Genomic DNA, 26,311 nt, shown 5'->3' with positions numbered 1-26,311 from the left:
CGGTTCGCAGCTGACTGTGAAGCGACTGGGATGAGAATCAGCACCTCCAAGTCCGAGTCCATGGTTCTCGCCCGGAAAAGGGTTTAGTGCCATCTTCGGGTTGGGGAGGAAATCTTGCCCCAAGTGGAGAAGTTCAAGTACCTCGGAGTCTTGTTCACGAGTGAGGGAAGAGTGGATCGTGAGATCAACAGGCGGATGCGGTGTCTTCAGTAATGCGGACACTGTACCGATCCATTGTGGTGAAGAAGGAGCTGAGCCGGAGGGCAGAGCTCTCAATTTACCGGTCGATCTACGTTCCCATCCTCACCTATGGTCATGAGCTTTGGGTTATGACCGAAAGGACAAGATAATGGGTACAAGCGGCCGAAATGAGCTTCCTCCGCCAACTTGGAGATAGGGTGAGAAGCTCTGTCATCCAGGAGGAGCTCAAAGTAAAGTCGCTGCTCCTCCACATCGAGAGGAGCCAGATGAGGTGGTTAGGGCATCTGGTCAGGATGCCACCTGAAAGTTTCCCTAGGGAAGAGTTTAGGGCACGTCCGACCGGTAGGAGACCACGGGGAAGACACAGGACATTTTGGGAAGGCTATGTCTCCCGGCTGGTCTGAGAACGCCTCGGGATCCCCCGGGAGGAGCTGGATGAAGTAGCTGGGGCGAGGGAAGTCTGGGCTTCCCTGCTTAGGCTTCTGTATTGTATCTACACTAATTGATTGATTTTTATTTAAATCATAGTTCAAATTTATTAAATTAAATTGATGACTTTATGCCGCTGCACCGTTGCAGAAAGGGAGAGGCTCCAGAGTGGTAAAGGCAGCACAGCGGATCGTCGGCTGCCCTCTCCCCTCCATTACAGACATTTACACCTCCCGCTGCCTTAGCAGAGCTACCAACATTACAAGGACATCTCCCACCCTGGCTTTGACCTGTTTGACCTGCTGCCCTCAGGAAGGCGCTACGGGGTCATCAGGTCTAAGACAAACCGACTCAAGAACAGTTTTTTCCCTAAAGCCATAACCACAGTGAACTCTCATAGGCACGGATTTTATAGTTTAGCACCTCTCTGTGTGCAATGTTTACTATATAGTGGTTCGGCAGCTGCACGGCCGCAGAGAGAAAGGCGCTCCAGAGAGTCGTAAACACCGCCCAGAAGATCATCGGATGCCCCCTCGCCTACCTGGCTGACCTGTACAGCTCTCGCTGTCTCAGGAAAGCACAGAGCATCCTGAAAAACCCATTCCATCCCGGGCACTGCCACCTAGAACAACTACCCTCGAGCAGACGCAATAGGGCAGTGGTTCTCAACCTTTTTTCAGTGATGTACCCCCTGTGAACATTTTTTTAATTCAAGTACCCCCTGATCAGAGCAAAGCATTTTTGGTTGAAAAAAAGAGATAAAGAAGTAAAATACAGCACTATGTCATCAGTTTCTGATTTATTAAATTGTATAACAGTGCAAAATATTGCTGATTTGTAGTGGTCTCTCTAGAACTATTTGGAAAAAAAGATATAAAAAAAGGTAAAAACTTGTTGAAAAATAAACAAGTTAAATGATAAATGGGTTGTACTTGTATAGCGCTTTTCTACCTTCAAGGTACTCAAAGCGCTTTGACACTACTTCCACATTTACCCATTCACACACACATTCACACACTGATGGAGGGAGCTGCCATGCAAGGCGCCAACCAGCACCCATCAGGAGCAAGGGTGAAGTGTCTTGCTCAGGACACAACGGACGTGACGAGGTTGGTTCGAGGTGGGATTTGAACCAGTGACCCTCGGGTTGCGCACGGCCACTCTCCCGCTGCGCCACGCCGTCCCTAGTTATTAAATTATAATAAATAAAGATTTCTACACATAGAAGTAATCATCAACTTAAAGTGCCCTCTTTGGGGATTGTAATAGAGATCCATCTGGATTCATTAACATCATTCTAAACATTTCTTCACCAAAAAAGAAATCCGTAACATCAATATTTATGGAACATGTCCACAAAAAATCTAGCTGTCAACAATGAATATTGCATTGTTGCATTTCTTTTCACAGTTCATGAACTTTCATATTTTGTTGAAGTATTATTCAATAAATATATTTGTAAAGGATTCTTGAATGTTGCTATTTTTAGAATATTTCAAAAAAATCTCACGTACCCCTTGGCATACCGTCAAGTACCCCCAGGGGTACACGTACCCCCATTTGAGAACCACTGCAATAGGGTGCTAAAAGCGGGCACAAATAGACTAAAAAGCAGTTCTTACCCAAGAGCCATAGTAGCATTAAACAGGCCCTGAGTGAACGCTGCTCCGTTCTAACTTCAAACTGTTCCATATTCCAAAAATTCCCAGATTTCTGGGACATTTTTTCCCAATTTAAAATGAATTGGCCACTTTTCAAACATTCACCATTTCTGCGTTTTCCCACCTATTCATACTATTCCACCTTCAACACATTCCACCATTCTGGAAATTCAAACAATAAATTCAAGTTTCAAAAAATTCCAGGATTTTCCACAATTCCTGGTTTTCCAAAGCCCTATTTCCATGCTTTTTTCTGGCAAGTACTCCTTTCACATTTTTTAACGCATTTCAACCGTTCCACCGTCAAAATATTCCTCTTAATTAGGACAACAACAAAATTTAAAAATTCCCGCTTTTCCCGAAATTCCAGGAATACCATAATACCATAATAGCATTTCCCAATTCAACATGTTACTACTTCAACATTTCTCCACCGATTTTGAAAAATTTCAACGCCAACCATTTCAACACATTCAAGTTTTTTTCCCAAAATTTCCACGAAATTCCCATTGAAATCAATGGGCCATTTTTCAAAGTAAAAAAAAAAAACAACCAGTTTTTTTGAACTGGAAAAATTTCCGGTTTTCCCGAAATTCCATAATATTCAACATGTTACTCCTTCAACATTTCTCCACCGATTTTGAAAAATTTCAACGCCAACCATTTCAACTCGTTAAAAGAATGTTCCCAAAAATTTCCATGAAATTCCCATTGAAATCAATGGGCCATTTTTCAAAGTTCCACAACTCCCACATTTTTTTTCTATCCAATTCAAACCGTTCCTACTTCAAACTGTTTCAAATTCCAAAAATTCCCAGATTTTCGGGACATTTTTTCCCCAATTTAAAATGAATTGGCCACTTTTCAAACATTCACCATTTCAGCATTTTTCCACCTATTCATACTATTCCATCTTCAACACATTCCACCATTCTGGAAATTCAAACTACAATGTTTCCAAGTTCAAAAAAATTCCAGGATTTTCCACAATTTCTGGGTTTTCCAAAGCCCTATTTCCACCCTTTTTTTGGGCAACTAGTCCTCCCACATTTTTCAATGCATTTCAACTGTTCCACCGTCAAAACATTCCTCTTAATTAGGACAAAAAACCCCAAGAAAAATTCCCACTTTTCCAGAAATTCCAGGAATTCCATAACACCATTTTGCAATTCAACATGTTACTACTTCAACATTTCTCCAACGATTTAGAAAAATTTCAACGCCAACCATTTCAACACATTCAAGTTTTTTTTCCCAAAATTTCCATGAAATTCCCATTGAAATCAATGGGCCATTTTTCAAAGTTATAAAAAAACAACCAGTTTTTTTTTTAACTGAAACCGAAATTCCATAATATTCAACATGTTACTCCTTCAACATTTTTCCACAGATTTGAACAATTTCAACGCCAACCATTTCAACTCATTCAGACACATTCTTTTCCACAAAAATTTCCATGAAATTCCCATTGAAATCAATTGGCCATTTTTCAAAATTCCACAACTCCCACATTTTTTTTTTATCCGATTCAAACCGTTCCAAATTCAAACTGTTCCAAATTCCAAAAATTCCCAGATTTTTGGGACATTTTTTTCCCAATTTAAAATGAATTGGACATTTTTCAAACAGTCACCATTTCCACATTATTCAACCTATTTATACTATTCCACCTTCAACACATTCCATCATTCTGGAAATTCAAACTACAATTTTTCCAAGTTCAAAATTTTTTGGGGATTTTCCACAATTCCTGGGTTTTCCAAAGCCCTGTTTCCACCCTTTTTTCTGGCGACTACTCCTTCCACATTTTTCAACGCATTTCAACAGTTCCACCGTCAAAAAATTCCTCTTAATCAGGACAAAAAAAATGCAGTCGTTTTTTTGAACTGGAAAAATTCCCAATTTTTCCGAAATTTGAGATATTCCATAATGCCATTTCCCAATTCAACATGTTACTACTTCAACATTTCTCCACCGATTTTGAAAAATTTCAACTCATTCAAGTTTTTTCCCCCCAAAATTTCCATGAAATTCCCATTGAAATCAATAGGCCATTTTTCAACGCACACATTTCTTTTAATCCCATTTAAACTGTTCCAACTTCAGGATATTCAGTCTTCACATGAATTGTGTCCTCCTTTTCAACAATTAGGATATGCTAATAAATATTTCCAACAATGAGAAAATATTGTAGAAATATATTCCAATTGAAAAAAATATATATAAAAGACAGAACAATAAGATCACTGTTTACATTTTGCTTTATATTTATCATTGTACTTTACATTGTGAGGTGTATATATATTTTTTTGGTTCGGTTTGTACTTCATGAAGTTTTTGCACTTGTTTTTTTTGTGTGTTTTTTGTTTGTTTTCATTTAATTTGAATCTGGGCTATCCATTAAAGGCCTACTGAAACCCACTACTACCGACCACGCAGTCTGATAGTTTATATATCAATGATGAAATATTAACATTGCAACAAATGCCAATACGGCCTTTTTAGTTTACTAAATTGCCATTTTAAATTTCCCGCGAAGTGTCGTGTTGAAAACGTCGCGGTATGATGACGCGTGCATTTGACGTCTCGGGTTGTAGCGGACATTTTTTTCCAGCCCGAGCCAAGCTATAAGTAGTCTGCTTTAATCGCATAATTATACAGTATTCTGGACATCTGTGTTGCTGAATCTTTTGCAATTTGTTCAATTAATAATGGAGAAGTCAAAGCAGAAAGATGGAGGTGGAAAGCCTTTAGCCACACAAACACACATTGTTTCCTTGTTTAAAATTCCCAGAGGTGAAGCTTTGCCATGGATCAGAGCGATCAAGCGAACATGGATCCCGACTACATGTCAACTGGCAGTTTTCTGTAAGAAAATTGTGGAAATAAGTCGCCTCTTACCGGATATCAGCGGAGCCAGCGTCCTCCAGCTGCTGTGACTTCCCTTAGAGACACCCGTGGCCACACCCCTCTGACTTTAAAGTACTATTTAACTCACTAAAACACTAGCAACACAATAGGCAGATAAGGGATTTCCCAGAATTATCCTAGTAAATGTGTCTAAAACATCTGAATCGCTCTCACTGCCCTCGCCTTTTATTTTATTTTTTTTCTAGTCCTTCACTCTAAATTTCCTCATCCACAAATATTTCATCCTCGCTCAAATTAATGGGGACATTGTCTCTCTGCCCGAATAGCTCTAGCTGCTGCTGGCAATGATTGTAAACAATGTGAGGATGTAAGGAGCCCTACAACGCATGACGTCACGAGCTCATCGTCTGCTACTTCCGGTAAACGCAAGGCTTTTTTTATTAGCGACCTAAAGTTGCAAACTTTATCATCGATGTTCTCTACTAAATCCTTTCAGCAAAAAATATGGCAAAATCGCTAAATAATCAAGTATGACACATAGAATGGACCTGCTATCCCCATTTAAATAAGAAAATCTCATTCAACTACTTATTATTTTGAAGTGGGCAGGAAATATAAGATGTTCTTCATCCTGTTCCTTCTCAAGCATAGGTGTGTAAATATTGTGTTTTGTTAAGTTGAATTGTCTATTGATCAAAAATGCACATCATTTAAGGAGATAAATAAAAAATAAATTATGAATGAATGAAGTGCCCTGCGATGAGGTTGCGACTTGTCCAGGGTGTACGCCGCCTTCCGCCCGATTGTAGCTGAGATAGGCACCAGCGCCGCCGCCGCCGCCCCCCCGCGACCCCAAAGGGAATAAGCGGTTGTAAATGGATGGATGGATGGATGGAATGAATGAAGTGCAACATCAGCATTGGAGCATTCACACGCAATCCCTTCAGAAATTCCTCATCTAGTAATGTAATATTATTAAAAACAAATATTTATAAAAATACTATGAACTATTTATAACATCGGCGGGGTTCTTTTATTACAAGGGTTGTTTAATTGAAACATTTATTAGTAGATTTAAGTTTTTTCAACTTGTTTAAATCCGGGTCCACGTTCATCAATTCATGGTGGGTTATCGGTAATGTTTCGTCCCAATCGTTGAACTATTTAAAGGTCCTCAACTTTATTTTTTTTTTGTTCACAATTTCTGGTGAATATAGTGAACACTCACCTGAGAAAAAGCGATGCTCTCCAGACAAGAAAGAAGACGCCAACAGAGTATTTTTTCCTCCTCATCGCTCCCCCCGGCTCCGTTGTGTTCCCTGGCTGGCGATTAGAGCGTCGAGCACGGCGAACAGCGCTTGGAAGACGCTCTGGAGAGAGGACGACCAAAAGACATTGTTTCGTTCACTCACATGACGGCGTGAAAACACGACACGGACGCGGAAAAAGTGCACGGCTTGATAGGAAGAATGTTCGGGAGCGACTGAGCTCGAACACGCCAACAAGTCCCGCCCACATTGGATTGCGAAGATTGACACGCGAGTGAGCCAATCACCCGCAAGGTTTTTTTTTTCTATCCGCCCCCAGCTGAGTCGCATCTGAAATTAGAAGGCCGGTGAGCCGTGGCAAATTCGACAGCCACCAATCCATCATCTCCCGTGTCCCTAAAGCTCTCCATCCGGCTGCACTGATATCGTCCTCCTGTTCTTTCCGTTTGTTACTTTCCTCCATCTGTCTCGGACACACTTTCTCATTCCGCACTGATGGGCAGGATCGCGTAGAGACTGCGTGCTTTGGATCCCTGGGTCGAGAAAGGGGCCAAAGTTTATCCCGGTTCGCCATATGTGACCCGAGTAAACTTGAGCGGGAGTAGCTAAAGTTAAAATTAAAGTACCACTGATAGACACACACACACTAGTATGTATTATTTCTTCTTCCGCTTATCTGAGGTTGGGTCGCGGGGGCAGCAGCCAAAGCAGGGAAGCCCAGACTTTCCTCTCCCCAGCCGCTTCATCGAGCTCTTCCCGAGGGATCTCGAGGCGACGTAGTCTTCCCAACGTGTCCTGGGTCTTCCCAGTGGCCTCCTACCGGTCGGACTTGCCTCATCTGACTCCTGTCCATGTGGAGGAGCAGCGGCTTTACTTTGAGCTCCTCCCGGATGACAGAGCTTCTCACCCTCTCTCTAAGGGAGAGCCCCGCCACCCGGCGGAGGAAACTCATTTCGGCCGTGATCTTGTCCTTTCGGTCATAATCCAAAGCTCATGACCATAGGGAGGGATGGGAACAAAGATAGACCTGTAAATTGAGAGCTTTGCCTTTCGGCTCAGCTCCTTCTTCACCACAACGGATCGATGCAGCGTCCGCATTACTGAAGACGCCACATCGATCCGCCTGTTGATCTCACGATCCACTCTTCCATCACTCGTGAACAGTACCCGTGGTCTTCTCTTTTCGGTCACAACCCAAAGCTCATGACCAGAAGTGAGGATGGGAACGTAAATCGACCGGTAACTCGAGAGCTTTGCCTTCCAGCTCAGCTCCTTCTTCACCACAACGGATCGATACAGCGTCTGCATTAATGAAGACGCCGCACCGATCGGCATGTCGACCTCACGATCCACTCTTCCCTCACTTGTGAACTTCCCAAAGCTCATGACCATAGGTGAGGATGGGAACGTAGATAGACCGGTAAATTGAGAGCTTTGCCTTCCGGCTCAGCTCCTTCTTCACCACAACGGATCGATACAGCGTCCGCATTACTAAAGACGCCACACCGATTCGCCTGTCGATCTCACGATCCACTTTTCCATCACTCGTGAACAGTACCCGAGACCTTGTCCTTTCCGTCACAACCCAAAGCTCATGACTATAGCTTAGGATGGGAACGTAGATCGACCGGTAAATTCAGAGCTTTGCCTTCCGGCTCAGCTCCTTCTTCACCACAATGGACAGATACAGCGTTCGCATTACTGAAGATGCCGCACCGATCTGCCTGTCGATCTCACGATCCACTCCTCCCTCACTCCTGAACAGTACTCGTGATCTTGTCTTTTCGGTCACAACCCAAAACTCTTGATCAGAGGTGAGGATGAGAACGTAAATGGACCGGTAACTCGAGAGCTTTGCCTTCCGGCTCAGCTCCTTCTTCAGCACAACGGATCGATACAGCGTCCGCATTAATGAAGACGCCGCACCGATCCGCATGTCAACCTCATGATCCACTCTTCCCTCACTCGTGAACTTCCCAAAACTCATGACCGTAGGTGAGGATCGGAACGTACATAGACCGGTAAATTCAGAGCTTTGCCTTCCGGCTCAGCTCCTTCTCCACCACAACGGATCGATACAGCATTTGCATTACAGAAGACGCTGCACCGACCCGCCTGTCGATCTCACGATCCACTCTTCCCTCACTCATGAACAATACCTGTGATCTTGTCCTTTCGGTCATAACCCAAAGCTCATGACCATAGGTGAGGATGGGAACGTAGATCGACCGGTAAATTCAGAGCTTTGCCTTCCGGCTAAGCTCCTTCTTCACCACAACGGATCGATACGGCGTCCGCATTACTGAAGACGCCGCACCAATCTGCCTGTCGATCTCATGATCCACTCTTCCTTCACTTGCGAACAAGACTCCGAGGTACTTGAACTCATACTTGCCAACCTTCAGACCTCCGATTTTGGGAGGTGGGGGTTGGGGGCGTGGTCGGGGGTGGGGCAGAGGCGTGGTTTGGGCGGAGGCGTGGTTAAGAGGGGAGGACTATATTTACAGCCAATTCACCAACTCGAGTATTTCATATGTATATATATATATATATATTTGTATGAAATTCTTGACTTTCATTGAATTCTAGCTATATATATTTATTTTATTATATATATATATATATATAAATAAAATAAATAGTTGAATTTCAGACGGCACCTATCAAATACACAGTAATAAAAACACAGTTGTTCTACTAACTGTACTGTGCTTGATGGTTACTAAAAAAAACAACACTTACCTTTCACTATTTGAGTAACGGCACTTCCGAGTTTCCAGAAGATGGCGCCAGTATGTGCTTTGCCCTGCCGTCTCTCGCTGTCAGCTCTGTTCGTTTTTGTGTTGTTTGCGTCTATTTTCGTTTCTGTCGTCCTCTCCCCCGCCACCTGTGGGTTGTGTGTCGGGCCCCACCTGGATTAGCTGCGCCCTTGGACGTGCTGGCCCCTGCCAGGTTTGGTCTTGTGAACGCAAGATCTTTGACAAACAAAAACGTTTATCCTGAAGGATTTCTTCACTTCCCGTGGACTTCCTCTGTGTGACGGAAACATGGCTGAGAGCCGGTGAGTCCGCCCCTCTTAATGAACTTCTGCCTCCGGAGTGTTCCTACTTTAATTTTCCGCGGTCGTCCGGTCGAAAAGGGGGAGGATTAGCAGTCGTTTTTAAAAATGACTTTAAATGTCATCAGATCCGCCTGCAATCCTCCTATTCAAGCTTCGAACTGTGCATGTTTGAGCTGGAGGGGGCGTGGCTTCCAGCTCAGGCTGATTTTCGGGTGAAAATTTCTTCCGGGAGGTTTTCAGGAGAGGCGCTGAATTTCGGAAGTCTCCGGGAAAATCCGGTAGGGTTGGCAAGTACTGTATGCTTGAACCTCTCCACTTGGGGCATGGTCTAATCCCCAATTCCAACCCCGGGATGCTGAGCGCCAAGCAGGGAGACAATGGGTCCCATTTTTATAGTCTCGGCCGGGGTTTGAGCTCACAGCCTTCCAGTCTCAGGGCGGATACTCTAACCACAGGGTCACTGACCAAATTCTAGCACAGATACTTTTGAATTCTTGACTTTTCAGAGGCTACTGATGGTTTCCATTTTTCATCAGATGCAGTTTGTGGACAAGGAGAGAGGCTTCCCATTTTCGAGTGGAACCACTTGGCCTCTCCAGTTTTCCACGGCAACTTCATCTGTGCGTGTTTTTGGCAGCGTCAGACTCTTCACAGGGGTGAGCATCCTCTTGTTTGTTGTCGCCGAACTACAATGGCAGTCAATTGAATTCATGGTGGGACTGACCCTTGTTTCACACCCCCAAAAGGTCGAGCATAGACAAGGAGAGGGAGAGAAAGCAACGCTGAACATGACTCTAATTAATTAATCGCAATTAACGCAATACTTTGTCACCCCTACTTCTACGATACTTATGTGCAAAAAGAATTTGTCATCAAATACATATTTAAAGTCAACACAACAAATAAAGCCCTTAGGCTCCAGAAACCTCCTTTTTTTTTTTAGAATAACCATCCAGAAAAGACACAGCATATCAGCCACTCTGTCCATCATATTATGGCAGATATCATGCAATCTGTTCATAGTATCACTTGGTCTCTGAAGCTCTCCAGGCTGAACTGTCTGTACATTAGTTGTTTTTCTGTGGACATAGTGGACCGTCTTCTTCACATACTGTATTTCCATGCTGACATTCACGTTAACATGAAAGCGAGGTTCTGCCAACGTGAATTCGTTCACACTGCACACCAAATCTGATATTTTTTTGGTCATTATGTAATTCTTGATTGTCATGATAAACAAACCCCGTTTCCATATGAGTTGGGAAATTGTGTTAGATGTAAATATAAACGGAATACGATGATTTACAAAAAATCTTCAACCCATTTACAGTTGAATGCACTACAAAGACAAGATGTTTGATGTTCAAACTCATAAACTTTTTTTTTTTTTTTGCAAATAATAATCAACTTAGAATTTCGTGGCTGTAACAGGTGCCAAAGTAGTTGGGAAAGGGCATTTTCACCACTGTGTTACATCACCTTTTCTTTTGACAACACTCAATAAACGTTTGGGAACTGAGGAAAGTAATTTTTGAAGCTTTGAAAGCGGAATTCTTTCCCATTCTTGTTTTATGTTGAGCTTCAGTCGTTCAACAGTCCGGGGTATCCGCTGTCGTATTTTACGCTTCATAATGCGCCACACATTTTCAATGGGAGACAGGTCTGGACTGCAGGCGGGCCAGGAAAGTACCCGCACTCTTTTTTTACGTAGCCACGCTGTTGTAACATGTGCTGAATGTTGCTTGGCATTGTCTTCCCGAAATAAGCAGGGGCGACCATGAAAAAGACGGCGCTTAGATGGCAGCATGTGTTGTTCCAAAACCTGTATGTACCTTTCATTATTAATGGTGCCTTCACAGATGTGTACGTTACCCATGCCTACGTACTAATGCACCCCCATACATCACAGATGCCGGCTTTGGACCTTTGCGTCGATAACAGTCTGGATGGTTCGCTTCTCCTCTGGTCCGGATGACACGATGTCGAATATTTCCAAAAACAGTTTGAAATGTGGACTTGTCAGACCACAGAACACTTTTCCACTTTGCATCAGTCCATCTTAGATAATATCGGGCCCAGAGAAGCTGGCGGCGTTTCTGGATGTTGTTGATAAATGGCTTTCGCTTTGCATAGTAGTACTTTAACTTGCACTTACTGGTGTAGCGACAAACTGTATTTAGTGACAGTGGTTTTCTGAAGTGTACCTGGGTCCATGTGGTGAAATCCTTTGGAGATTAATGTCGGTTTTTGATACAGTGCCGTCTGAGGGATCGAAGGCCACGGTCAGTCAATGTTGGTTTCTGGCCATGCCGCTTACGTGGAGTGATTTCTCCAGATTCGCTGAATCTTTTGATGATATTATGGACCGTATATGTTGAAATCCCTAAATTTCTTGCAATTGCACTTTGAGAAACGTTGTTCTTAAACTGTTTGACTATTTGCTCACGCAGTTGTGGACAAAGGGGTGTACCTCGCCCCATCCTTTCTTGTGAAAGACTGAGCATTTTTTGGGAAGCTGTTTTTATACCCAATCATGGCACCCACCTGTTCCCAATTAGCCTGCACACCTGTGGGAAAACTGTCAAGAATTTTTGTCTCAAACACACTTTTAAGGCTGCCGTCATTTGCAATATCCAGCAGTTGATCTTCTTCTTGCACAGACATGCTGGATTCACCTGCTTTGTCGACAAATGGGCTGCGGATCAATCCCTTGGCAGTTCGTTGAAGTTGGGAAATAGCGTTGGAACTCTTTTAAATGCACAGACAAGTGATCGTGCACCAGCTTGGTAAATGAAGGCGCAGACTCAGTCGCACGCAAAATCCCCCGCTAATGTTTGAGAGCCGGTCGCCGCATATTATGCAGAGCGGGCTTGGTGCGTGGGAATCACCTGTTGCGAAAAATCCATATTTCAAAAATGGCTCCTGTGTGAAGACTCTTCTTCGGCATTGTAATGCCGGTGTGGTTTTCCCGTGGATGCGTCGAAGCAGAACACAGCATAGGTAAGATAAAGGGTATTTAATAACAAAAGTCTATGAACAAAAATACTGGTGTAAAGAGAAAAAGTAAACAAAAGACGCTAGCGTGAAAGCTAGGATAAAACAAGGAAAACTAGAACTTGGTACGAGGACACAAAAGAGTACACAAAACATTTAGCATGAAAGCTAGACAATAAAGTGGCTTGGCGTGAGAGCTAGCGAGAAAAATACATACGAATGATGAGAGTCGTCACTGATGCGCGTGGGCAAATTAGGATCCGAGAATGAGTAAACAGAAAAGGTGAGCTTAAATAGGAGGGTGAAAATTAGTAGCAGGTGTGCGGGGCGAGACTAACAGGTGGACTGATGTGTAACCATAGTGATGGACAAAAACAGGAAATAAACGGGTCAGACTGAGAATGAAAAAACAAACACGTGAAGATCTGAGCAGCAGATCGCAACAGTATTCCCCCCCAACAAAAGACAGATACCAGATGTCTTAAAAAACAAACAAAAACTTGAACCCCCTCCCCAAAACCAGAAAGTTCACAAACGAAGGGAGGGCGGAGGGAGGCCACGGTGGAGGGTCGCCAGATCGCATGTCCCCGAATCCACCGAGGACATATCATGTGGCGGCGGCGGGTGGAACGCTGCTGCCGAAAAAGTTTTGGCGGGCGACCTCGAAAAGGCCACATTAGTGGCCGCATCGCAGGATGAGGTGCCCGGCGAGGCGGACGACCCGGGCACGGCCACATCCGTGGCCGACATGGAGGAGGGAGTGTCTGGCGAGGAGGATGACCTCGCAGAGGCCACGCCCGTGATCGACGTGGTGGACGACGCCTCAGCACCGAAATCCCAGCAGGCTTGGAAGCAGCAGACGAGGGTGCGGGGACTGCAGCCAAAGCAGGCCCGAGTGCAGCTGGCGAGGATGATGCGGGTGCTGCAGCCGAAGGAGTCGTCGGAGGCGGCCTGGGAGCCGCAGGAGTCGTCGGAGGCGGCCTGGGAGCCGCAGGAGTCGTCGGAGGCGGCCTGGGAGCCGCAGGAGTCGTCGGAGGCGGCCTGGGAGCCGCAGGAGTCGTCGGAGGCGGCCTGGGAGCCGCAGGAGTCGTCGGAGGCGGCCTGGGAGCCGCAGGAGTCGTGACTGGTGTGAGCTCCAGCCTCATCGTCGGCGCCGGTGTGGGCTCCAGCTTCTTCGTCGGCAGTGCTTGGCGGCGTGGAGCTGGTACCGGCGCTTGTCGAGGAGCTGGCACTGGAGTGGGCTCCAGCCCTGTCGACACAGGTGAAGGTTCCAGCCCCGTCGTCGACGCTGGTGTGGGCTCCAGCCCCGTCGTCGGCGCTGGTGTGGGCTCCAGCCCCGTCGTCGGCGGTGCTTGGCGGCGCGGAGCTGGCACCGGTGCTTGGCGGCACGGAGCTGGCACCGGTACCTGTCGTGGTGCTGGTACCGGAGTGGGCTCCAGCTTAGGAACTGGTGCTGGCGTGAGAACCAGTTTAGAGTCTGAAACTGGCGTGAGAACAAGGCTAGAAACATTTTCTGGTGTGAAAACCAGGCGAGAGTCATGTGCTGGTGTGAGAACCAGACTGGGAGCAGGTGTCGGCTTCAGCCGAGGAGCAGGTGTCGGCTTCAGCCGAGGAGCAGGTGTCGGCTTCAGCCGAGGAGCAGGTGTCGGCTTCAGCCGAGGAGCAGGTGTCGGCTTCAGCCGAGGAGCAGGTGTCGGCTTCAGCCGAGGAGCAGGAGTCGGCTTCAGCCGAGGAGCAGGAGTCGGCTTCAGCCGAGGAGCAGGAGTCGGCTTCAGCCGAGGAGCAGGAGTCGGCTTCAGCCGAGGAGCAGGCACAGGGGTCTGCCGAGGAGAACTAGGGGACTGGCTGTGAGCAGGACTAGGACTATGATGAGTGATAAGACAAACACTAGGACTCGGGCAAGGACTTGAGAGCGGACCAGGACTTACAATCACACTAGTGCTTTGAGAAGGGCTTGGGCAACGACCAGGACTTACAGTCATACCAGGGCTTGGGCAAGAACTAGGACAAACGGTCAAACTAGGGCTTGGGCAAGGACTGGGACTAACAATCAAACTGGTGCTCGGGCAAGGACTAGGACAAAGACTAGGACTTACAGTAACACTGGGGCTCGGACAAGAACTTGGGTAAGGACTAGGGTTCGGACTAAGACCACGAGGGGAATCAGTACTAATATTACAAAGGCAAGAAACAAGACTCGGGACCGGACTCGAAACAGGACTCGGACTACGGATCAGTCTACGAGTGGAACTAGGACTACGACGACTACGAGAAAGACTAGGACTACAACTAGAATCAGAACGGAAACTCGGACCAGGACTTGGACTACGACTCAGTCTACAAGTCGGTCTACGAGTAGGACTAGAGCATGGGCTACGAAGAAGGCTGGGACTCGAACTCTGAGAGAGACTGTGACTAAAACTAGAACTAGGGCACGGACGGAACACAGGTGGAGGAGGTCTAAGAGGGCGTGACTTGACCGGGGAGAACACCGGTGGAGGAGGTCTAGGAGGCCGTAGTGGCTTAACAGGTTTAACAGGGGTAAACACCGGTGGTGGAGGTCTAGGAGGCTTAGTAGTAATACTGGCCCTCCCCTCAAGACCCGGATTCCAGACGGGGCCCCGTTGGACAGAGGCTGACCGTAAGGGCGGGCGGTGGGAGGTTTGGAGGAGGGCAGACTCCACCCCATTAGTCTGTATGAGGAGAGGATTGTTCTGAGCAGCAAGAAATTTCTCCTCCAGCTCCAGTTCAATCAAAACTCTCCTGTACCACTCGTCCATCCAGGCAGGACTATATTTTTCTAGGTCAGTTTCAAAATCAGGTGACGTAGGGGTAGGACGTGAAATAGGCTGAGATGTGGGCGGGGCCAAAGTAATGGGAGGCTGATCTTGACAATTAACAATATACTGAGGGTGACTAGAATCAATATAAATGTCCTGATACTGTGTGAAAGTATTATTACTGTCCAAGTTTTTGGAAAATGGCTGAGATACATCATCCACAATAAAAAAATCTTCTGAAAAAATGTCATCAACAGAGGCCGGTGTTGCGTCACCGGTGGGCGTTCCCCAAATGACGTCATCGCTTGTGTCAGAAAAAGTGTCATGGCAGCTTAAGGAATGATTTGAAAAAAAACAAGCAGGATTACCGGTAATGACGGGTGAATCCTGGACGGGGTGAAACTTGCTGTGTCCATGGGGAGGAATAAGTGGTGCTGGAACATTACTGCCGCGCGGGGGACCTCTCCACTGGACCCCCCGCTTCTTCGGGGCAGCGCGAACGGCTTCGGAGGAGACTTCAGGCCCACAGTCGAGTCTTTCCTGCTCCCAAGCCACGAGCTCCAACCACAACCCTAAGTCGAAGGGTTCCTCCCGTGGTTTCGACGCGGAAAAACAACTTGATGCTCGGATCCTACTGTGAAGACTCTTCTTCGGCATTGTAATGCCGGTGTGGTTTTCCCGTGGATGCGTCGAAGCAGAACACAGCATAGGTAAGATAAAGGGTATTTAATAACAAAAGTCTATGAACAAAAATACTGGTGTAAAGAGAAAAAGTAAACAAAAGACGCTAGCGTGAAAGCTAGGATAAAACAAGGAAAACTAGAACTTGGTACGAGGACACAAAAGAGTACACAAAACATTTAGCATGAAAGCTAGACAATAAAGTGGCTTGGCGTGAGAGCTAGCGAGAAAAATACATACGAATGATGAGAGTCGTCACTGATGCGCGTGGGCAAATTAGGATCCGAGAATGAGTAAACAGAAAAGGTGAGCTTAAATAGGAGGGTGAAAATTAGTAGCAGGTGTGCGGGGCGAGACTAACAGGTGGACTGATGTGTAACCATAGTGATGGACAAAAACAGGAAATAAACGGGTCAGACTGAGAATGAAAAAACAAACACGTGAAGATCTGAGCAGCAGATCGCAACATCCTGGTATATATCAAAAGCTTTCTTTTTGCTGGAAGTCATAGGCTGTTCTTTTCTCTCTTCACTGTGCCTTTCTTCCCTTCACAAAGAAACTTTTCAAAGACGTCATTTTTTTTTACTCATTTTGCGAGCTGTGTAAAATTTTGGCGCCTAAATGACCAAGATATATCACCGATCATTTTTCAAAATAAAAAATACTTTTCAAAATAAATGATCGTTCGGGCGCAGATAGTAAATAAGATGGAAATAACTAATTATTTCTTGTGCGGCCCAGTACCAATCAATGCACAGACTGGGCCCGGGGGTTGGGGACCACTGGTCTAAGTCAGGCCTGGGCAATTATTTTGACTCGAGGGCCACATTTAGAGAAAAAGAATGTGTCTGGGGGCCGGTATATCTATTTTTAGGAAAACTAATACCATCCATCCATCCATTTTCTACCGCTTATTCCCGTCGGGGTTGCGGGGGGCGCTGGAGCCTATCTCACCTACAATCGGGCGGAAGGCGGCGTACACCCTGGACAAGTCACCACCTCATCGCAGTGTTAAAAAACCTCACAATAGTGTCTGATGGAATGCTAAAAAAGTTATGACAGACCGCCTTAATAAAACATAATGGAATTGTCCATTTTTTCTATGAATGGTAAAACACTGAATATTGACAAAATATGAATGTCACACTTCCTTTCGATCGACATATTTTACAATCAAGTGAAATGCAACAAAAGTGCAACAAACGGCAAAATATGAACGCAAAGGGTACAAAATAAACCCACCTACAATCCGATATATCTGATATTTGCTGAATTTCCCACAGGAATCAATAAAATACTTTCTATTCTATTCTATATATCACTAAGCTTTAGAACTTTGTTGTGAAAACGCTTCCCGCCCACACTGCTTGGTGCCACGTCTGAGCTGCTGTGACATAGATTACCATAGTAACTAATTAGATTACCATAGTAACTGGTATATCATCCATTAGCGCAGATTCCAACCATTGAAATACTTTGTATAGTTGAAGACTTACGGTCATTAGAAAACATCACTGCACATCATAATGGCAGCTACACTTTACATCTTAAAGATCTAAAAAAAATATTTGGTAATGTCCGGCGGGCCAGATTGAAAAGCTTAACGGGCCGCATGTGGCCCCAGGGCCTTAATTTGCCCAGGTCTGGTCTAAGTGGTAACAGCCTTCTGGCGTGGTTGTAGACTCCCAGGATTTGCAATCCTTTTAACCTTTTAAATTAAGTACCTATTGACACATTTTCTACGACTTAAGGTTGTAGGGAGCTGACGCATATTCCATAGTCTGGTTGTACATCTGTAAATGAACTACAAAAAACAGAAACAAACAGACCCCTAAACCCTAAACAGCAGGCACTCCCGACACGGCGCAATAAGTGGACTTGGAGTGGAGGGAGAAATGAGCCTCATTCAAGCCATTCTCCAAATGACAGTGAAATGCTGAACACGTTATATCACACAAATATCACGGACGAAACAGAAACAGTATCCCCTAGCTAAGTACCAGAGTATATTTATCGGTACAGTCCTTCCATTTCAAGGGAGCAGATTTTTACTGCTTGAGTTTGGCATTTGCCATCTCACTATATTAAGATAACTTTCATGACGATAGATCAGGGCTGTCAAAGTCAAATACCGAGTGGGTCCAAAATGTAAAACTGAACAAAGCCGCGGGCCAAGGTTGAACAAATTAACCTTGGACCCAAACAAGTTTTGCATTGAAAAATTGAACAAGCAAGGCTTATATGACTTTATGTTGACATGCAAAATTGAGTTTCAAATAATAATAATAATAATAATTAAAAAATATTAATGGCATATCAAATAAAATTTCAATAAAAATGTAATGCCTCTTTTCTATTTGCAGCCTTCAAGGGTGAAGATAAAAAAAAACTTTTTAGACAGGCTAATAATAAATTTGAAAATAAAATAGCAATAATGAATGAATCAAACATTCACGCCTTGAAGTAGCAAGAATAAAATGTTAATCATTGCTCAGTTTGCTACAACACTGAATATGGAACAAGTAACGCTTATTTACTTAATAGTGCAAAAACAACTTTGTTTCAAGTAGTTTGTCTGGATATTCATCAGACTAAGCATCTTCAAGTTTCTGTCAGAAGTGGGATTCGAACCCACGCCTCGTTAGAGACTGCAACCTGAATGCAGCGCCTTTGACCGTTTGGCCATCCTGACTTGAGACTACTGGTTTGTAAATGCTATTGCAACACGGTGCTATTTTTTTTACCAAGCTCGCCCGTTTACATAATTTATGTCTTTGTGAAATGCTGGAGTCCCAGTTGAAAAGCACAGGCTTTTGTAGCAACACCGGACAGGATTATAGATCAAAAAGAATTAACCAGCAATTAAACTGTGGTTGTTTGAAAGGTAGACTAACAATTGTCCATGTTTATATGGCGATCCTTTGGAGAAGCAGGGTTTCTTTGAAATTTCTTTGTTACAAGTGTTTTGTCTGGATATTCATCAGAGCAAGCATTTTCAAGTTTCTGTCAGAAGTAGGATTCGAACCCACGCTTCATTGGAGACTGCAACCTGAATGCAGTGCCTTTGACTGCTCGGCCATCCTGACCTGAACGTGACTATTATGAATGTGATAACCGCTACACCATGGAAGCCTCTGCAAGTTACAGACATCGAAAGTTGATTTGCCCACATTTCAAACACTCTTACTCTTGAACGACGGCATTGGTGGTTCAGTGGTAGAATTCTTGCCTGCCACGCGGGCGACCCTGGTCCGATTCCCGGCCAATGCAGTCTTTTGCTTCTATTACATTTATCAGAACTCATATTGATAAGGGACAAAAGCAATGTTCGTGACAACCGCAAGACACAGGTATTACACCCAAAAGGTGTGTTGGACACACTGAAGGCTGAAGTTATTCACTTAGATCGCAGCATACTTCTAGTTCCGCCAGAATCTCCTTGTCCCATCCAAAGAAATCGGGCAATCCAAACATGATATTTCATACATTTTGGGAGATATTAAACATTTAAGCTAGTCAGTCTCTTTGGCGAAATCGGTGCAGCTGAGATAGGCGCCAGCGCCCCCCGCGACCCCGAAAGGGAATAAGCGGTAGAAAATGGATGGATGGATGGATGGGTCAGCGCGTTCGGCTGTTAACTGAGAGGAGGGTGGTTCAAGCCCACACAGAAACGTGTTTCTGATGCAAGCGTGGGGGTTCAAGGGTTTTCTTGTAGAGCCCATGTCCTTCTCTTAATTTTTGCAAAAGCGTTTTTTAGTTAAAAAGTGTGCGATGTTTGCCACATAACTTTCAAGCCATGCTTGTTTAAACTAATGTAAATTACTGATGATCAATGCTATTGCCTCAAATTGGCTATCATTAATTGAGTATAGGGTTAATTGAAATCCCATGACCTTCCAGACCCTGTAGTGCCTGTTGTTAAACATTAGATCTTGGGTTCAAATCCCATCACTGACTCAATGTTTTTTCCCTAACACTTTCTCAGTTATTTTTCAAACCACGTGAATGCAAGCCTAAATTCTGTTCGTTTTGAATAAAATCCCAATGGATCCACAGAGTTTGCTGTTTTAAATGTGGACACAACCAGGTTTACGAAATAAAGACTACTGCACATGGGTTCCAAATCACAAGTAGTTTGTCTAAATATTCACCAGAGGCAATGCCCACTTCAGGGTCATTAATTATTCTCAATTCCCCCTGAACGCCCTGAACAGCTAAGGTAGATGATTACTACTGACCTCACCAGTATGTTCACAAGATCATCTTTGGTATCTTTAAGATCCAAAAGCGCAGTTTAAAGTTCTGATAGGGTGGTAATACAGAAGATGAAAGAAAAGTCTATGAGTATCGTCATTCATCCAGGTCATTGTCATCTCTGGGCATTCAATCGATCGCAACTGGACTGTTTGGTTTGTCTTAGAAGATGTTTCGCTGCTCATCTGAGTAGGCTTCATCAGTTCGAGTCGGACTAGGTCCGACCAATCTAAGACTATCAGCACGAACTGATGAAACCTTCTCGGATGAGCGGTAAAACGTCTTCCAAGACAAACCAAACAGTCCAGTTGTGATCGATTGAATGTCCTTAGAAGAGTATTTGTCCTTTATGAGTCATTCATGATGATGATGATAACATGCCTCTTTTTCAGCCTTTGTGAGATGTGTTATTTACACGAATGAATGTGCTTTGCTGCTGTCCGAGTCAGAGAATCCAACTGAGTCTTCTTTTCCGGTAAGTAGACTTTTTTTTAGATTTTTTCCTTTGGTGATGAAGACGACATCCAGGAAACCCACAATTACGTGTACCCTTGGCCATATTTAAACGTTTAGAGAAAACAATTGCCAAAACCTTTGTTTTTTTTAGTTTACTCTGTATACCAAAATCATAACTGCTCTCTTCATCCAAGACGCTGAACACAAATTTAGGAACACACACGGGCGGTGTATATATTTTCAAGTATTTTTTACTGTATATGTATATTGTGACAAGTTTGTGTCGCGGGGTTCTTCAGGACCGAAGAATCAGAGTAGATCTTCCAGTTGACAATTCTTTTAATGACTTTTTACACAATATATCTTCTTTTTCTCATTCAAGAATGTCTTTTCTTTTCCTTTTTCGTTACTACAGAATTTCTTCTTTTCGTTCATTCACCAAGTCTTTTCAGTCTCAGTTGGTTCACTCCAAATCTTTTTAAACTGTTTCTTTGCCTCCAGCGTCTCTTCCTTCATCCGTCCCTCGCGTGGTCTCGTCTGGCTTTTCAGCCCCGCCCTGCAGTCACCAACGCTGCTAAATAGAGACAGGGGATTAGATAACTCGTTCCAGCTGAGGTATCCACTCACCTGTCATCTTGCTTCCAACCGGCTCCTGTGCATGCCCCGTCGACAGGCGGCGCGTGACCACGCCCCGCCTCTCACATATATATATATATATATCGGCCACCGTGTTCAATGGAAAAGAATGATCAACAAAATTTGCAGGCAGCATACCCCTTCCCCTTCGAGCTGTCCTGGATGAACTGCAATTATTTTTTTTCCAATCATTTTGGAACTTGCAAGCGTACTTCTTCTTCTTACTCGTCGTCGCCATGTCTCTTCTTCATTCTTCTGCTTTGTCTCTTGTTATGATTTTAAACATTACTACTTGCCGTAGTTTTGAAGCAATGCATGATGGGAATCCGGATGTTGTCTGTCAGTGTATTGACGTGCCGGCTGGAATAAACACTGAGAAATAGCTCCGTGTCTGCCTACTTTACGGGATAGATATAGATAAATGTATGGATAACGGAGACATATATAATAGTCTCCTTTTGGTTGTAGAGGACGCTAAAGGCAGTGCCTTTGGCACGCCCCCAATATTGTTATCCAGGTGAAAAAATCGGTAGAAATTTGGAAATTCCTTATCCTGTTTACATGGCAAACAGGATAAGGAAAGCGACCATCAAAGAGAACAGTCCCATGGCTTCAGACAGGGCAAATCCCAGGATGGCATAGGAAAACAGATGGGTTCCTAGCATAGCCGATGATCAGACTGCCAAACACAGTCCCCTTTCCCGCGCCAGATCTAGCTACACCGACTGTGGCAGCTCCGCCACCAATAAACTTAACAGCGGTGTCGATGTCCCGGCTGACGGCGCTAGTCATTGGCACTTGGTGTGACGTCAGACACTCGCAAGGCTGATCTGAAGTCACTTAGAATGTAGTTCTTTCAAACACCCCAACCAGAGCTTTGACAACTCCCTTAATACTTTTTATCTGCTTTTTTAATTGCATACCCCTTCCCCTTCGAGCTGTCCTGGATGAACCGATTTTTTTTTTTTCCAATCATTTTGGAACTTGCAAGCGTACTTCTTCTTCTTACTTGTCGTCGCCACGTCTCTTTTTTGTTCTTCTGCTTCGTCTCTGTCATGTTTTTGGACATTACTTCTTGCCGTAGTTTTGAAGCAATGCTTGATGGGAATCCGGATGTTGTGCGCCAGTGTATTAAATAAACACACGCTGAGAAATAGCTCCGTGCTATGGGTTATAAACAAACCTATGGATAACGGAGACATATATAATAGTTTCCTTTTCAGGTGAGAGAGGACGCTAGAGGCAGTGCCTTTAAGGCACGCCCCCAATATTGTTGTCTGGGTGGAAATCGGGAGAAATTCGGGAACATGGTTGCCCCGGGATATTTTCGGGAGGCGCACTGAAATTCGGGAGTCTCTTGGGAAAATCGTGAGGGTTGGCAAGTATGGTTATCGTTGACTTCAAAGGCTTCAGGTCTTGGTGAGTCTTTTCTTTTAGTCCTTGAAGTCATGACGTCGTCTTTAGCTGGTAAAGAACACAAAAGACAACGTTATTTCTGTTTTATTTTACAGCAAGCTCCTGTGCGACAGTCCAATGATGATGTCTGTGCTGTGGTATTTGGTGTCAGTGCTGGCATTTTGCACCACGAGCCTACTCATGGAGGAGCTGAGCACACCGGTATGTGCCGTGCAAGTAGAGTCTGTGGCAGGTATTGTTGTGACGCTCCAATGCAAGTCCTCCCAAGGCACACCCCCGCTGAAGTACAGCTGGACAAAGACGAGTGGAAATCAGATGTTACCTCACAACTCCAACGAGGACACCTCCAGAGGGACCTTGTCGGTCAACAGGCTCTCGGAGGACAACTGTGGAAGTTATCTCTGCACGGTGGAAAGTCTGGATGATACCAAACACTGCGAGGTCCTACTTGAGTGTCCATCCTCACCTCCGACCACAAGAGATGCAACCAAACACAGTGAGGTCCTATCAATGAGTCTATGGTCCCCATTAGAGACGCGCAATGTACATCACGTTGTCATAGCAGTGGCAGTGACTATCGTCGTTCTCCTATCTCTGGCCATTGTCTTCTTTCTCACAGTAATTTGGGTCTTGCGCAAAAGAAATCGTGGTAAGCTTGCTATTAAAAAAAACGCTTTTTAGCAGCGTCCCCTCTTCAAAATGGTATTTCGGTGAGGGACAAGCTGTATGTAACTGAGATTACATTACTGTGTACTAATTAGTACTGACTGATTGATTGATTGATACTTTTATTCGTAGATTGCACAGTTCAGTACATATTCCGTACAATTGACCACTAAATGGTAACACCCGAATAAGTTTTTCAACTTGTTTAAGTCGGGGTCCACGTTAATCAATTCATGGTAAAATACAAAAAGTAGAACTTTAAAAAATATTGCGTGTGCTGCATTGATAGTATCATAGCACAGCATACACAAAGATCGTAACTGCTCAATTCCTGATGTTTTGTCTTTGTGTGTGGGGTCAAAAATATATTTTAAGGATTAGTAAAATGTTTGTGTGTACCAGCTTTAAGGTAGACCAGGAGTGTCAAACGTACGAGATGCATTTACAAATCCATCCATCCATCCATTTTCTACCGCTTATTCCCTTTTGGGGTCGCGGGGGGCGCTGGCGCCTATCTCAGCTACAATCGGGCGGAAGGCGGGGTACACCCTGGACAAGTCGTCACCTCATCGCAGGGCATTTACAAATAAAAAAAAACAAAACTGTAATGTTTGAATAAAAGAAACTGCTGTTCTTGATGTGTCCACTAGATGTCGCAAGAACATTTCTTGGTACTTTTGCATTTCTTGGTACTTTTGGGGCAGAGCTATGTCAACAGTTCATGTTTGGACACTACTCCTTATGCCAGGCCTGAGGAATTATTTTGAGTCGGGGGCCAAATTTACAGAAAAAAATTGGGTCTTGGGGGCCAGTATATCTATTTTTAGGAACTAGAGATGGGCGGATAGGCAAATATTTCATCCGCAACCGCATCACAAAAGTCGTCATCCACCCGCCATCCACCCGCCATCCACCCGAACCAACATTTTATCAAAACCACACCCGCCCGCCACCCGCCCGTTGTTATATATCTAATATAGATGATGCAAGGCATTAGCGATGTTAGAAAGTGCAACTCCCTCCAAATAGCAGAGACACAATGGCTTTCAGTGTGATGACTGTATTATGTTGATAGTATATATTTGTACCATGAATTGATTAACGTGGACCCCGACTTAAACAAGTTGAAAAACTTATTCGGGTGTTACCATTTAGTGGTCAATTGTACGGAATATGTACTGTACTGTGCAAACCACTAATAAAAGTATCAATCAATCAATCAAAATCAACTGATTTATTTGAAGGCTTCCTTTCCCTTCAAATTCACCGTGAAAACTGTAATAATTAAAGCATGTTACAAACGTAAAAATAATAACATGCACATCATGTGGATCCAACATTTTACCAAGTAAAATACCACCAAATGACAAACAAGTACCTCGTTGGCCATACCCGGAAGTAGCTTCCTTACATCCGTCGACAAACCAAACGAGACACTTCAAAATAAAAGTATGCCCACATACTGTTTCAAAGAGTGCTGCTCGTTTTTCGTATGTGGGTAACAACATTTAACTATTTATAAATGGTTGATTTCTATAGGCTAGTAAGGTAAAGTGTTGTACCTGACAAGTTTGGGCTACCTTGCTTCTGCAGCCTTCATCAGAGGTGTCACGTGATGTTAGCGTGACGTTGTCTGTGACTTTACCTACTAGCCTATATAAATCAACCATTTATAAATACACGTCAGTAGGCTAAATGAACCTCTTCAACATAACATTTAACTATGTATACATATTTCCGAATGGTTCAACCGCCACCCGCCCGAATCTATTTAAAATAACTTTTTTCGTCACGTTACCCGCCCGACCCGTGGTTTATCCGCGGACTCCGCGGATGAGACCGCAAACCGCGTATCTCTTTTAAGAACACTAATACTAAACCTCACAATGATGTCTGATTCAATGCTAAAAACGTTATGACAGACCGCCTTAAAAAAATGGAATGGGATTTTTTTTTCTGAGACACCCAGAATATACATGAAAATAAAGAATGTGGGATTTCAATATTAACTATGAATGACAAAACACTGAATATTGATTATATATATATATATATATATATATATATATATATATATATATATATATATATATATATATATATTATATTTTTAGTGATATGCAAAACGTGGATTGTTACGTTCATGCCTTGATTGTCAAAAGATGATGTTGAAAATGTCACCTGTGACATTTCTACTCAAATAAATGCTTTTGATCAAATCTGTAAATTTTGTGTTGTACTAATGATTGCATGGGGACACATTTTCTGGGCGTGCATAAATACGATGGAATAATATGTATCCCCTTCTAACTTCATGTGTGATTAATGAAATGGGTCCAAATTCACAAGTTTTGTTGAAAATGATCATTGATTTTTTTTTATATAGCCCTAAATCACAAGTGTCTCAAAGGTCTGCACAAGCCACAACGATATCCGTTGTGGATGTCGTTGTGCAGCATAAATTTAATTGAAAGTGAAATAAAAAACATTTCTTATTTTTACCAAGAAGTGAGAAACAGCGCCCTCTGGCGTGAGTGTAAAAGCTTACAACACCTGGTATTCCCAGGCGGTCTCCCATCAATAATACACTATTTTCTTAAAAAAATATCTTCTACATCAAAACACTGATTCATCGAAAAGAAAGTAAATATTTAGTCATACCTCCGTATTGTGCACGCCAATAATTTCATAAAGAAAATAAAGTAAATATTTTTTCATTGTCACGTCCATTATTTCATAATTCTAACATTTATATCCATGTTTAATACAAAAAAATTAAGATTTTTTTTCAAATAGTCTCAATGTCATACAACTTAGTAACCTAATTCCACTTATTAGCCGTACTAACCTTTTAGTATGACGCACACCCTCCATCCATTTCCTACCGTTTGTCCCTTTTGGGGTCACGGGTGGTCGCTGGAGCCTATCTCAGCTGCA

The 26,311-nt window shown here is 43.9% G+C and overlaps 3 protein-coding genes and 1 non-coding gene across 7 annotated transcripts in view; 1 reads left to right on the top strand and 3 right to left on the bottom strand.

Annotated features, from left to right (window-relative positions):
- glra3 (glycine receptor, alpha 3) overlaps window positions 1–6,686 on the bottom strand; it is a 140,134-nt gene extending 133,448 nt beyond the window's left edge. For 2 of the 4 annotated variants that reach the window (XM_061907253.1, XM_061907264.1), the window contains exon 1: window positions 6,391–6,686. In XM_061907253.1, the coding sequence (XP_061763237.1) occupies window positions 6,391–6,455 (65 nt within the window). In that variant the 5' untranslated portion in view covers window positions 6,456–6,686. The remainder of the gene's footprint in view (window positions 1–6,390) is intronic. The other 2 variants (XM_061907259.1, XM_061907269.1) reach the window with 1 other exon arrangement.
- Window positions 6,687–18,556: 11,870 nt separating this feature from the next.
- On the bottom strand, window positions 18,557–18,638 carry trnal-cag (transfer RNA leucine (anticodon CAG)). The gene has a single exon. It is a non-coding gene; the product is annotated as a tRNA-Leu (tRNA).
- Window positions 18,639–21,849: 3,211 nt separating this feature from the next.
- LOC133536606 (ATP synthase F(0) complex subunit C2, mitochondrial-like) lies at window positions 21,850–22,211 on the bottom strand. The gene is given in 2 exon segments (XM_061877260.1): window positions 21,850–21,943; window positions 21,945–22,211. Coding segments are annotated over 2 exon segments (234 nt in total). The 5' UTR covers window positions 22,085–22,211.
- A 215-nt stretch (window positions 22,212–22,426) lies between these two features.
- On the top strand, window positions 22,427–23,480 carry LOC133536525 (coxsackievirus and adenovirus receptor homolog). Its single transcript, XM_061877175.1, has 2 exons — window positions 22,427–22,711; window positions 22,804–23,480. The coding sequence occupies exons 1-2, from the start codon at window positions 22,677–22,679 to the stop codon at window positions 23,387–23,389; spliced, it is 621 nt and encodes a 206-aa protein (XP_061733159.1). The 5' UTR covers window positions 22,427–22,676; the 3' UTR covers window positions 23,390–23,480.
- The last annotated feature ends 2,831 nt before the right edge of the window (window positions 23,481–26,311 follow it).

This window comes from Nerophis ophidion, linkage group LG01, assembly GCF_033978795.1.
Source record: "Nerophis ophidion isolate RoL-2023_Sa linkage group LG01, RoL_Noph_v1.0, whole genome shotgun sequence".
In the NCBI taxonomy this organism is placed as follows: domain Eukaryota; kingdom Metazoa; phylum Chordata; class Actinopteri; order Syngnathiformes; family Syngnathidae; genus Nerophis; species Nerophis ophidion.
Note: the sequence above shows the minus strand (reverse complement) of the source record. Positions and strands in the feature narration are given on the sequence as shown.

Coding starts and splice junctions, on each gene's coding strand:
- LOC133536525 (XM_061877175.1), top strand. CDS start 22,677: ATGGTTATCGTTGACTTCAAAGGCTTCAGGTCTTG. Junction 22,712..22,803: donor TTCAAAGGCTTCAGGTCTTG/GTGAGTCTTTTC, acceptor TTTATTTTACAG/CAAGCTCCTGTGCGACAGTC.